The sequence below is a fragment of the Echinococcus granulosus genome (assembly GCF_000524195.1).
Source record: "Echinococcus granulosus chromosome Unknown EG_S00031, whole genome shotgun sequence".
Taxonomy (NCBI): Eukaryota; Metazoa; Platyhelminthes; class Cestoda; order Cyclophyllidea; family Taeniidae; genus Echinococcus; species Echinococcus granulosus.
The window spans coordinates 549,657-563,850 of NW_020170411.1; the positions used below are offsets into that span (position 1 = coordinate 549,657).

General features: G+C 39.2%; 4 protein-coding genes across 4 annotated transcripts; 2 read left to right on the forward strand and 2 right to left on the reverse strand. All coding sequences in view use genetic code 11, as the record gives it.

Moving 5' to 3' along the window:
- Positions 1–1,545: 1,545 nt before the first annotated feature.
- On the forward strand, positions 1,546–3,728 carry EGR_04781 (calcium-binding protein; the record flags this gene model as incomplete). Its single annotated transcript, XM_024494030.1, has 4 exons — positions 1,546–1,584; positions 2,002–2,130; positions 3,216–3,310; positions 3,527–3,728. 4 exons carry the CDS (start codon positions 1,546–1,548, stop codon positions 3,726–3,728), a joined length of 465 nt encoding a protein of 154 aa, XP_024351595.1.
- Positions 3,729–4,208: 480 nt separating this feature from the next.
- EGR_04782 (calcium-binding protein) lies at positions 4,209–6,840 on the forward strand (the record flags this gene model as incomplete). Its single annotated transcript, XM_024494031.1, has 4 exons — positions 4,209–4,236; positions 6,001–6,137; positions 6,443–6,537; positions 6,639–6,840. The coding sequence occupies 4 exons, from the start codon at positions 4,209–4,211 to the stop codon at positions 6,838–6,840; spliced, it is 462 nt and encodes a 153-aa protein (XP_024351596.1).
- A 1,244-nt stretch (positions 6,841–8,084) lies between these two features.
- EGR_04783 (hypothetical protein) lies at positions 8,085–8,522 on the reverse strand (the record flags this gene model as incomplete). Its single annotated transcript, XM_024494032.1, has 1 exon — positions 8,085–8,522. The coding sequence occupies one exon, from the start codon at positions 8,520–8,522 to the stop codon at positions 8,085–8,087; it is 438 nt and encodes a 145-aa protein (XP_024351597.1).
- Positions 8,523–10,199: 1,677 nt separating this feature from the next.
- EGR_04784 (calcium-binding protein) lies at positions 10,200–11,866 on the reverse strand (the record flags this gene model as incomplete). Its single annotated transcript, XM_024494033.1, has 3 exons — positions 10,200–10,416; positions 10,627–10,721; positions 11,738–11,866. 3 exons carry the CDS (start codon positions 11,864–11,866, stop codon positions 10,200–10,202), a joined length of 441 nt encoding a protein of 146 aa, XP_024351598.1.
- Between the last annotated feature and the right edge of the window lie 2,328 nt (positions 11,867–14,194).

Genomic DNA, 14,194 nt, shown 5'->3' on the forward strand with positions numbered 1-14,194 from the left:
GGTGAACTGCTTTTCAGTTGTTAGGAGAACTCTCTTTGTCTCCATCGTGCCTTTATGCCAGTGACTCATTAATTTTTATACGATCTGAGCAAACTAGAAGGAATGTCATACAAACCCACTTTGACTCTACTGCAGTCAAATTAACAGTAAATCTCAAGGTTTTCCAAATCCTTCATAACACATTTGAGATTGTTCCCAAATGTTACCGAGCTACTCTGTAGATACCGTACTCGCATGGAAAATTATGAAGGAAGAGAACATGTCATTGTTTACCCCGGTACCAAGTTAAACAAGCGTTTGGATGAGGTTAATGCTATGTGGCAGTAAATTTTCGCTACTTTCACAACTGTCTTACATTTAAGACAATAATCTGTCACTGAGGCTATTCACAGCTAGGCGAGATCATTGAACGTTTTCTTGGTTGGAAACAGTGATAGTTTTAGACCGCTTATTGTCTTGCTGGTACGAAGAAAAACAGCAGTATGATTCCATTATACAGTAGGGCAATACATATACCTTGTTTTGCAATCTAGGCTTAACCGAAAATGGCAGCAATCTGGTGAGCACTGCCTTTTTGGATAATCCCAACGGATACCCTTAAAGAAATGAGAGAAGTACTGATCCCGATGCGAGCTTTGTGCACGAGGAGTTCCTCATTAAGTTATGCACGTTTTGCCAAATGTTACCAACTAAATACCAATTAAGGAAGAGATTCAGTGCAGTACTCAGGCTCATGCCATTCCCATGAGTAGAACGGAACTTCCATTACACTTGGAGTAATGGTGGGTTCCTAGTCATAGGGATCAGTTTATCACCGTATTACTTTGCATTGCATATTCTTCTGTGAATTCAATCATGGCCCATCACAATTAAATGCATCCTTATGGAGACGACCCACCGGTCGGAAACGGGGGTAATGATTGCCTGTTAGTGTCAACTACATTGTGCAAAAAAATAGCACCTAAGGTGAGCTAGTGTTGAAAACAACAAGAGGGACCATGTGATAAATGTATTTTTGGGACACCTTTTAGGAACAAGGCCGACGAGTTCGGCGAATTTCATAACTCCCTTCAGAGCACAAAAATCTCGGTGGTCCATAAGACTTCTACTGCCTTCATAAGCCCCTTTTCAAGTCATTCATAATATCCTCAACAAATCAATCTTGATCAAATGATTAGGAAAGGGGGGAGGATGGTAGAAACGACGGAATCTTATTGCCATTAAACAAAAACCTAAACAATATATTCTTTAAACAGAAGTACCCTAAAAAACTAAGAAATGGTAAGGAACTGTTTTAACGTGTATCGGTAAAATATGTCCCAGAAAAACATTTAGAAAACATTGGTAACTTTTATTTCGAAAACTAAGTTGGTTATAATGGCGACTAAAATCACATTTTAAAGGGCAGAAATGACTTCACCGAATGAATGTAATCACTGGGTCTCGTAGAGGAGGGAATAACCATAATTTTGTTATACTTCCTTAAACATTGGTTCATACATCACCAACTTGTAATTTAGCTGTCTATTAATTCACTCTGCAGGTATGCACCTCGCCTATCGTGTTATCACCTCACCTCTGTTTGTACTCTTCCGAGCTGAATAAAATGTTTTGCTAAATCGCCTATTGAAGACAGTGATTGGTTATTGGCATGTAGCAACCACCCACGTTCCTGTTGGTTATAAAAGAACAAGGTAAATCACACCCTTTCATTTTGCTTACCTGCGTGCGGGCATAGGTGTGAATTTAGTTGCATAAGCTTTGGTTTTAGTCCTACATCGTTAATGATGGTACTGTTTGTTTTGTGTGCTCTTTCCTGCCATACGCATTTCTCCCTTTTCTGAGTTTAGGTATATTGCATGTATCGATACTCATGCACACTGGTATTAATGTCGATAAATCGTACTTTGCAAAAGGCGATGACCTTCTTTGATAATGGTTTAATAAAAGACATGAAGATTTTACTTGTCTGATATGTAAAGAAAACATTTCTGGTTTCAGAACATGGGATTAACTCATCGCTACTTGGAAGCCTTCAAAGCTGCGGACAAGGACGGAAGTGGAACCCTCACTCGCAGCGAACTGAAAAGCGTATTGACTTCTAGAGGGATCCCCATATCCGAAATTGACGTGAGTATAGGTTCTACAGTGATATTCTTGATTTTACCCGATGTATATTTAATGAACTTACTCAATACGAATGAATAGCCCTGTGGGGTCCGATCGAGAGTAATAATTTTATCTCTGGATGCTAGATGTTAGTTTTGCGAGTTTCTTGACCCATCAATTGACAAGGTTGAAGTGAGTTTCAACTTGCGATCCGTAAAGAGAAAATAAAAGTCTCTCGGTGATTGCATTTCAGAGGCATTTTCTACGCTAATATAAGCCCACTCAGCGGGTCACAATGGTGACTGATATTGAATAGTTGTTTTTCTGATGTCACTGACATTTTACACACCCGACAAAATAAATTCCACTAGATATGTCTTAGTAAGAAATATTACTAATGTGTGAATGGATTGAGATAAAAGTAAGAGGTATTGTTGTCCTCAGCAAATCATTTGACAATTTTTGTTCAACTTAAATCACCTATCAAAAGCTTTCCAATTTTTTTACCTTTTTTAAGCACAGACGAATCCAGACAGATGCCATGACTTATTCACCAAAACAGTTCACGTGCTACTTTGATTTGATGCGTATTTCCCCCTAGGATGCTTGCTGCTAATTTAGACTGTGCACAACCAATTTGCGGTGGCCGAAGGAAGTTTAAATTGAACGATTCCAGCAATGTCTAGGCAGTAAGCAAAGCTAGTTTTCGAAAGGTCAAATTCCTTCTATTTACCTTTATTGAAGTTTCTTAGCGCCCTCAGTCTTCCCTCAAATCGCAATAAGCCCTCCCACCACAGGTTTCTTATTAATGCACAGAAGCGCAGGGAGGCTAGGACATGGCCAAAAGGTCAAACCGTCATGGCGGAAGTATAAACCACGAAGCCCATGCAGTTAAGTGGGTCGCTGGAAGGGTATCAAATCACTGCACGGTAGTTATTAGTACGCAACTGCAGCCTCTTGAACCTACAGTGTCCATATAATGGCGTTCCAAAAGTGTCAAAATATTTACTCTTCTTGCACTGTCTCATTAAACGAACTATATACTTGTTAAATAATATTCAGCCATTTTCTTCGTCGTCCCTAGAAAAAAACACATTTTGTTGTAGAATCTCATGAATCAACTTGATCTTAATGGCGACGGCATCATTACGTTGGGAGAATACAAAATTGCGCTGGGAATATCCACCCAACCACTTGAAGCGTAAGTTCACCCCAGCCATCATTTCAGTTTTTGCTTATTTACTCACATTAGTTTAATTAGGAATGAGTGTGAATGCAGCCGATATCCTAGTCACTTTTATGTCATTTCTGCATTTTACGAAACCGCTTATCAGCATAACTTGTAAACAGCGTATTTAAAGTCAGTTAAACTTGATAATTGATATCTCACCATTCAGAAGCAATTTTTGCCTTCTAGATGGCGGGAGCTTTTTGAAGAGTTGGACAAAGACCAATCGGGATCAATTGAAGTTGCAGAACTAAAACATTTCCTCGATGATGCCAACATGGATTCACTTGTTCCTGTCTTGGATGACTGGATAGCGGATTATGATGTGAACAAAGATGGAAAATTACAATACAGAGAATTCCTTGGTTTCATAGCCACACTTGAGGACTAAACCTAACATTTGTTTTCTATTTTTTACGCCAGAGGAGCATTTCAAATCTCACTCTGTTATTAGCAAAAAAATACCGCTCATAAATTTTGAAAAAGTATGTATTTTTGAAACTTCAACACTTATTTGTCCAGATTCTGAGAGAAATTGGTAAAAAGTCAATTAAGTTACATGATTTTAACATCGGAATTCGGGAATATTCACCCTAATCGCTAATTATATCAGCTTGTTTATAATAGCCAAACACAGGAGTTATGAACTAGGGATTTATAAGAATACTATATTTCTGCCACTGGCATTTTGAAAATTGATTAAATTTTTACTAAGAATAAAACGTTTAATTTCATTGAAAGGTTTTCTTCAACCAATGCAGGCAAACTTTTATGAGCGCGATCTTACGAAACCTAGGCTTGATGTATAGCACTCCGAGTTTTCTCGTGCAGAAGAGCTGAGCTGGGAAACTACTAGTAGAGTTGGAAAATCATGTCCCAGAGCGGAAGGAAGGGCTGCGGTGACTGAAGTGTCCGCGTAGTTACACATCCAGTTTATCAAAATATTGAATTATGCCAGGTAGCTACTACATCTCTCCTTGTCAATGGAGATAAGTTAACTCCTTTACGCCTGAAATCACGTGTCCTTCTGCCAGCGGAATTTCGACGGCTGAAATGAGTGGAATGCGGGTGGATTATTTCACCATGGTTCACTGATCTGTTTTTAATCATCAAAGCTCCAAATGTCTGTCTATCAAACCGTTTACATCAAGGGATACATTGAATAACATGTTTTGATGGAGTATACTTATGCTAAACTTTTCGAGAATTAAATTCATGTAAATCCAATAAGTCATCAGAATTTGTAAAAAATCTTGCAACTTTTAAGTTATTTACATTCCCGGGGGCAGAGGGCTTTCGGGATTAATTCTACAAAAGATTTGATTTTTTAGAAGACCCAAAATTCTGTCCGTTATTCATTTTTTACCCAAACTAGGATAGGGTTCTTCTAAAAAATATCATTGTTTGTTGGACCACGCATATTCTTAACAAAATAATGCTATAGCTTTAAATAATATTTAAATATGAAGAATTTTAACAGCAAAGGTCCTTCTTGTCCTATACGTGATTTTTAAATTCCTAAAATTTGCATTTTTGAGCCTTCTTGGTCAATAGTGCGCTATTGACGGTCCGAATAACAAGGTAATGCCACAAATTCATCTTCTAGTATCAATTTCAACATAGGGTTTAGGTTCCCCATATATTCATTGGTAGTTTTGGTGCCAATTTGAGACTGGTCTCATAAAGCTCAGTACTTTCGCATTTTTCCCCTTGAGGTGAAATTTCTCCTGTTTAATAAGTGGCATTTATGTGATTTGTTTCGGCTACGGATTATGCACAATTACATCCTGACTTTTTCTTTAGCTTTTGGTCAGATTGAAAGGGCGCACTGCTTAGCATATTTCTTTGCTCTTGAGATTTAAAGCAAATGACATCCAGATGTTACGTGCACTTCAGATATTCCTGAAGTAGTGATGCAATTTGACACGTTAAACTAGTGCGCCAAAATAAATTATTTACTGGTTTTTTTGTAAGAAAAAGTGCAAGATATTGCTCAAGGCGCCTTTATCAAAAATGTTTTGCAGTGTAATCGAGGAGTAAAAACTCTCATTTTATTCATCGCGTGAAGCATAATTCACATTTAACCTTCATGAAGTAGCCTTTCTTTATTCTCTTACACGAGACCACATGACGCAAGCCAAACCACTGGCTGATTTAAGTGGTGGTGCTAGTTGTAGTCAACATACTTCTGAATTAGCCTATGAAATGTGGAATCAATGTGGTTAATAAAAAGTCGCATCGCCGGGTCTCCATCTTTCAGCTTAAAGTGAAGGTAAGTGCCTCCAATGCGCAGCGCGTATCTTTGATAACACCGTCATGTTCCAACACCTGTGGGTGTTTAATAAACATAAAACCCAGTTATAAATTAATTGCCTCGGTTTCGGTCTCACGTTTCAGGTTTAATTACAGCTCTTGTACTTACCACTATTCTTAGTTCACAGCATTTTTGCAGCATTAAACATTCACCTGTGAGTCGAAATTCGCTACCCCAAATATGTTTAAACATCCCGTGTGGAATATTTAATTACTCTTCCAGTCCATTTTCCAACAACTTATCTTCCTCAAAATCAGTATCGTGTACTCACATTTCCTCATTTTACGTACCAGTTCCTGATAGATGTATATGTTTGGGAAAGGAGTGAAGAGTAAATGCCTCTTTTTAGATTCTGGCATGTCTAGCCAGCGCCATCGTTATCTCAAAGCCTTTAAAAGTGCGGATAAGGACGGCAGCGGTTCATTAGATAGGGGAGAACTGGAGGCTGCGCTGGCTTCTCAGGGAATCCCTGCCTCGGAAACGGAGGTTCGTTGTCTCTCCTATATCTCATCCCTTAGGCATTTCATGTAAATGTTAACTAAGAGTGGAGCAATACTTTTAAATCAGCCAGTTTAGGCACCTCGGTGTCGTTCGTAATATACTAGTTCTAATTACTGCATATGAACGCATAAGAAAAATTGAGAGCTAATACCCCCAAAGTACTTTTAAGTGAAATGGTACGTCAACTAAAAACGTTATCATCAGTCGTATTGCAAAAAGTTGCCACTGCATCGAAGGTTTAAGCATTATAATCTTGAATTAAGTGAAGCTTTTCCACCTAACTATTCCAGAAATTAATGAATTCACTTGATATCAACGGTGATGGAATCATCAATCTCGGAGAATATGAGATAGCTCTCGGTATCTCCACGCAACCCATCGAAGCGTAAGTTGTGATTTGGCACTTTTTTTGAAGTGAAATGGACTAAATAAGCATCTTCCACCACAATGAAATGACGCTTTCAATGATCTATTTTTCGTATTAAGGTGGAAGGAACTCTTCACTGAGTTGGATACCGATCATTCGGGTGTTATTGACTTTAACGAATTGTGCAATTATCTTAGCGGCGCAGGAGGAGACGAGTTTATACCCGTGCTGAAGGATTGGATGGATGATTATGACGTTAACAAGGATGGAAAGCTCAATTATAACGAGTTTCTAGGATTTGTGTCCTCTTTAGAAAACTAAAACTTATTTTGTGATTTATTTGAGATTTGAACACGATTATTTCAAATATATTTTGTAAATTATGGCACGGAATTCATCCATATAGGTTGCATTTAACAGCGTTTTCATTGGTTTGACAGTTAACAATTTCCAAACAACTGGTTGGCCAATACCTAGAATTAGTACCCTAATTACCCACTCGTTCAGTAAAGCGTGTTTTGCTAATGTGAAGAAGTCATCCTCTGCCTGTTTATGGTGCTAATTCTCATCCAGGTTATTTTATTCATTAAAGCGAAGTAAGTATTGCGCTAAATTTGTGAAATGTCGTTGGCATATATGCTGCTAACACATAACTCGAACGCAGTTAGTAGGCAAAGTCAAAGGTGCAAACGTTTGAAGCCTCTCGGGTTAGCCAATACGTCCTTTCCGCAAATAAATAGTCGCTATCTTCATTACGCTTTCTCAGCAATCCATGTAGAATGTGCTCTTGCAGAGTGAGGAAATTTACCAATATGTCGACATGTCGGAGATAGAAAGCACGTATACGATCACAAAAAAGGCTCTAAAGCGGACCATAACTTTGTACTTTAATCCACCTACTCACGTGATTCCTTAGGTTGAAGCCTATGCCAGCATGGGGATCGAACCTCCTGCTGCAATGGAAAATTGGCATCGACGCGGTCAACGCCCTTTGAAACGTGTGCATTGCCATAATATAGAATATTTTGGAGGCATTATCGAATGAAACCCGCTTATGACGTTTAAAACCGAATATTTCACTATACGTCATTACTTACAGTTGATTATTAATACCCGGAAAAATCTTCACTTTGCGAATTCAGAACTCGATTGACAAAAGCCATGGTGATACGTGCTTCGGTTAAGTTCAAATTATACGCCCGGCAGGTGTATGTTATGACTGTTCAATATTGACCTGAAATGCCAGCACTTCCGTACCGACCTGAAACTCTCGGTAAAAATTTTGCTTTACTTAATGCACTTCGATGGCATCCTTGTCTCTGACGAAAACCTATCTTATATAAAATCAAATATTTTGGGATTGATAAATAATTAGCTTCCCTTTGTACGTTTAAGTATCTTGATCCAAGTCCTCTGCAAGCCGGTTACACGGGATATTTTTTACCAAAATCAAGCATACGGTTTAAATGAATTTACTGCAAATGACATAGTTAAATCTTACCGGAATTTCATTCGTTAATGCCAACATTTATTGATGTTAATTCACTGACAATGAAAAGCCCAGGTCATCGGATGAGCTGAGAGTCCACTTTGCCGCGTTGCCAAACCTTCCATGCAGGAATGACTTCATCTAACCGATCAATTGCTTGAATGAGCTCTTCTTCAGTTTGAGACTCCACTCGAAGCAATCTTTCGTTCCCGTATATACATCCACTATCGAACGTGTTCACTCCCATACGCAACCGGCATCGTAGATAGGTCGTTGTGAGTTTGTGCCTCAATTTCATAAACTGATGGATGCTGGAGTCCGTTGCGGGAATAAAAATGTTGTAGCTGAATGGAAACAGTGTAGTGAATTCCTGACAAGAAGAACACTGGGAGTAGTTATCGTTAGCAATATGATCTGTTTGATTAACTGTGCAATTTCCATAAGCGATTGGAGAACTGGGTTTAATGCTGGCTTCCACCGGTACCCCAGCTTGGGATTCCTCTTGAGAGGACATCGCTCAATCTGACCAGTCTTTGCATTAATGTTATGTCACGTGAAGGTCATGTCGTGGTTGACAATTGACCACATATTCAATGTGGTCAGATGTAAAACAGTACTAATTTCAAAACACCTCCTTTTTGTATTGTCTAGAAAAATTCGCAAGTTTTAGCAATAAATTATTAGCTAGTGTAATGCAACTTTCAATTTTGTCTTGAGCATTATCCATAGACATCATCGTATCGCTTGTATTCTGGGCGCATGGTAACAGTTGCCTTTTATAAAATGTGCACACTGCTAGGGTATTTTGTGTTTTTGCCAAGATATTTGCCTTGTAATTTTGCAGACCGCTAGGGATAGTACGAGTCTGCACAATTTTGGCATTGCATGTCGGATTATGTTCGTTCTAAGGAACTGTTCTTATGTGATTTTGGCGCATACAGGGTGTAAACATCGAGTTCACCTTTAGATTTTTCAATATATAACTTGAGCATGACTCACTTATTTTGTAGGCTTTTCAAAACATTTTACTGAAATTAAATGTTTTGTATTTAGTTTGTATTAGTAGAAGCTATCTTGATGAAGTAGCACACATGAAATGAAATATCACTTATTTGGGCTGGACCTTAACTCATGCCGTATTGACGTCTATCCAGAGTTGCTATTTGGTGCTCCTTATGGTGTGATTGAGGGCTACGTCTTATAGGGCCGTGATGTCAGCAGTTTCGTTTGTAAGTCAAATGCTTTCGGAGGTCGCACGATCACTGAAAAGGCTCATTCATGTGCGCCTTGGATTTTCACTCCCACTGTGAGGTTATGTGTTGCGCCGAATGAGAAAACTCCGGTTACCAAGCAAATTACCGCAATGCAATATTTGTGTTATCAAAATTCCACATTAAGTCGCTCCACTAGAAGTGAGCTAAATTCTGATTCATTAAGGTGCCTTTTTAAGTAAAACTTACTAAAATGCAAAAATGCTCTAAACGGCATTTAGCTTGAAGATTTGATGGGTTGCTGTACAATATTTTCTACCTCCCATCTTACACTAATTGTGAAGAAAAGTTACCAATCACTCACTATCAAAAGGAGGACTTTTGCTTGAATGTCCTTATTTGCGTGGTCCCAATGTCGCTTACTTGAGTTGGCACGTCTCAACGAGTTATAATTACATACTCTTTACTTCGTGTCCCCACCGATGGTAAAATCGTTCCCCATTTTCAACTGTGGTCTGCAGTTTTTGATTGAGGTTGATTTAACAAATAACTCTACAAATGTCAACAATTCCTGAATTACCCAAACTACGTGACGAATTAGACTCATTGAGATGCAAGACAAACAAGTGCATCTATTCCTCGGTTGTTGCAAGGGTTTGCATCGATAATTGTCGTAAGAATTTACAGGTTTGCAACAGCTGACTTGTGGTCAGGTCATAATGTCAATTTTAATCATCTTCTACGATTACTTTTAACAGTTACAACTTATTTGTTCATATTAATTAATGGTCGTATTTCAACCTATTCTTTCATTGCTATGAATTTCAAGTGAAAATGCCTTTTGTTTATCCAATCCACATCAATAGAAATAAGAGAGAGTTGCATTTTCACATCAGGAAGAATTGAGATAGCGGTAAAACTCAACACCGGGCCAGTATATACAGTATCAGAATACAGAATGTTAAAATGAGACTGGCCAGTTACTCTCGATGCGTTGGATCAGACATGAAAGCAACAAACTCATGGAAGTCCATTTCTCCATCTTTATCCTTATCGTGGCTCCGAATCCACTCCTCTAGTTCGGACACCTTTACGGGGAAGCCCATGTCCTTCAGAAGGTTGTACAGCTCTACACACGAGATCCTTCCAGACTTGTCTTTATCCACATCGTCGAAAACGTTTCGCCAAAAAGCTATTCTATGGGCAGAAGTGCTATAAATTTAAAATCACAACACCAATTGCAACATCTATCACACTTTTAACAAACCAGTTTCAATGGCAGTAAGATTTATGATTCAAGAAAGTCCTTTTAGCTTAATAAGTCGTTGTGAATGAAGTGTTTTTGCTATTATAAGTAGTATTTTACCACCATTGACTCGGTTTAGGGCAAGTTGGTTCAACACCTACTTGAGCTCTTCTTCCGGTAGATCACAAACGACACGAAGATATTCGTCCTCAGTAATGTTACCGTCACCGTCTGCGTCAAATCTCTTCATAAATTTCTGAAAGCACATAATGCTTTGCATTCAACCGTAATATTTGTTGTTAAAAGAACGAAGATCCAGTACTGACGTAGCAAAGGGAGTAAAGGACTAATTTCATGCCTTAGCTTGCCATTACATGAGATCATTAGCCATGTATAAAACTGATTCGTAGTACTAATCTGGGTGTGACTTTTCTGGTATGTCAGCGAACTCTTTGATTTGACAGTTAAAAGCTGATAAACCTAGCCGTGAGTAAATAAACTTACTTGGGCTTAAAATTTAGCCTACTACGTTCAAAATGGGCCTCATACCTGTTTAAGGGGAAATCTGTAATTCAAGTGCTGACATTACAGGGAACATAAATTGACGGAAAGACACTGTGTCAATAGCGTTAAATTGTTAGTTAAAACAGGGATAAATGTGGTGATTGAACAATTCGAATCACGTTAAATATGATTTGCATTATCGATGGTCTTGACTTCTGGAGGTATATAATTAGGATACGTTTCATTAAGGATGGATGGCCATTAAAGTTACTTTTAGTTGGTTTACCTTTCCACCTACTTTCTAGCTCTACATCCAAGTATGGGTCAGACAGGTTCTGGTTGCAGATCAGTCGATGGCTAACTGAACCTGCCAAAAGTACAGTCACGGGCGCGCTTGTTTTAAATAAAGACAAGTCATTAAATTTGCACTCTATGATTTTTAGTGGAGCAAATACCAACCTTACACGGATCCCATCGCGCACCTCTACGCAAAAGAATGTGTGAAGTTCTTCTTTGGAACTGTAAGTGTAGCAGCTATTCTTTTTAAACTATTATCTGATTTTTTCGTCGTATTTTTACCATCAACCAATGGCAATTTATTATGAATGTATCGGACGTTTAGATACCCGATTTGACCGATGATTGAGCCTTTCGTTCTATAGAAACAGCTCTACGCATACGTTTATCCATGCACAACGTACTCACATCCACTAGTTTTAGATTGCATTAGATAATGAATATGCTAATCAGTTTAACTGATTATCTCACCTTGATGAATTTCTTATCGAAGCCAGCAGCACCGAGACATTCTTTCACTTCAGACTTGGAAAGAACGCCACTGCTATCGATATCCATCTCTCTAAATTTTCTCAAGAAGTGCTCCCTGTGGTCGTTCATGATGATGAAGCAAGTCCGCGCTGTGTCTGCTGGTGCGCAGTACGCCAACTGAATTGCCCGCTGGCGAATTCCTCCCTATATTTTCATTGGTTCACCGGTGAAGGCTGTTTGTTTGCCCACACGCCAATCAGTTGGACGCACACAACCGCAAGGTAGGCATTGATTGTTGAAATTGCTTGATAATGGACAGCCAAAAATGCAACTGCATTACCGTTCAAGCCAAGCCGACCATCCAGATTGGTATCCGCCCTAGCTTGAAAGCATTTGCAAAGAATGGATATAGAGCCCTCGGTATTCAATAGCTCACTCCTTCTCGTGAAACCGCTCAATTTTTAGATCACACCTGATATCAAGGTATGCTTCAAATAGTGCAATGTTGTCCTGATCTGCAACCTTGAAACAAATAAAAGCAGGGCCACTTGATTTTTGAGGCCAAAAGTAGACTTTGAGTTCGGTTATTTTCCGGCGTTTAAAAAGACTCCTGCAGTAGTCAAACTATTTTGTTCCATGAGTGGCATACGTTATCCTTTTCCCCTAATATGATTGTGAATCACACGTGTTTTGGTAGTGCAGTAGTTATTATAAGACAAGACTCGGAATGTACTGGTAATGTTTGTAAATAGAATGGTATCTATGATGCCTAGCAATTCCCCAAGTATGCATCATTAGATTAGAAATGCACCCAACCTGCATTGCAGAGGGGAGATCTTATGCGCGCCTCCATCGTTTAATACGGCATCTGAAAGCAATACAGAGGAAGCATGTAAGATGGTGAGCATTTCCGACAATTTGTAAGGCACGCAGTGTAGTACTTATGGCTAAACTAAGAAGAGGAAGTATTCTCCTCGTATTGGGTATACGTTTGAGGATTGCGTGATAACGTCCTTGTAAACTTCCCGCTCAAATACCCCCCCGAATGTATAGAGCAAATTGTTGGTAGTAACTAGCCTCATCAATCTGCTACAATCGTCTGTTGCACAATTCCACCAGCAAAGTTGCAGTTGCGCCATCAAATGCAAATTGGGAGCTACTTGCACTTTTAATTTGCTATCCTCCTAAGCTTCTGAATGCAACATAAATTGCAGTCTTACGGTGACTAGTACTATTTGCACGGCACTGAATTACGAGGTTCCAGAATGCAAAGCGGTACAATGCTCAGCATCAATAAGCCTATCATGTTAAGCGCTTACGGGAGGACCCATGCCTCTACTGCTCCAATCACCACCCCGAAAGTCAGGCTAGCCCGCCTTTCAGCAATCACCCACCCAGCGCTCGGATAAGACACAGGTCCTCACTCGCTTAACGGTCCAAGGTTTTCACTTTTAATGCTGGATGCTATCAGCCTCGTGACTACATCTTCATACGATGCGTTAGGGGTGAGACGCGGCCTGAGATGCACATTAGCATGGCATGTGTGGTGCTATTACCACGTTGATGTGTCTAAAATGCGTAGCAGATATGCCAAATCGGAATTAGGAACACTTGCCTGCGATAAACGAGCGTTATTTACCTCACAATCCGCACGTGCCACATCCGCTCGACGAACGTGTGAAAACATTGCAAAACAGGGAAAGCTGCAAGCATGATAAAGGCGGTTAACTTTCCCCCTACATCATGTATCTTTCAAAAAATGTGTTGACGCGACATATTTGTGCGAAGCAGTAAATAAGGCTAAAAATCCCTTACAACGCTTCTTAATTAATTCCTTATCTACCCAGGCCACATTAACACTGACCTCAGAGCGAGATTTAATTAATCAATTCCACCATCTACTCCCCACGCTGTTCCACTGAGGGGCGCATATGTTACCCTGGTTTTCAAGCGCAGTAATGCCAGAAATGCATATTTCTAGAAAACAAGAGAGGCTTTAGTCTCACGTTCGGCCACGAATACAAACTTTGCGATGAGAAACCAGTGCCCAAAACTCTGTGAAGGTTAGGCTGGGAAACCGATCCCACTTTTTGATTAGATGAATTTCATTTGTGCATAAATACAAGGCCTAAGAAACAAAACCCACAGTCATCCCTTGAGTAAGGTTGGGAACTTAAACTAGGGAGGAGGAGAAGCATTCACCGTCTATTAATATTGACGCATTAAACGCTCACCGCATAGCGCGCGGTTTTTTTTCTAATCTATCATTTAACAAGGTGACGTTAGAAATGATTGTGCTTAATAGACTTCAATTTTTAAATAATAAATTCACCTAAAACCTGCACTTTATTCAGTTGTAAGAGATAAAACCATTTTCCATAATAAAGTTAAGACAGGCTTAGGCAGCAACAAACAAAGAGTTGCAAATACACCCCAAATAAGAAAATTATACAAAAT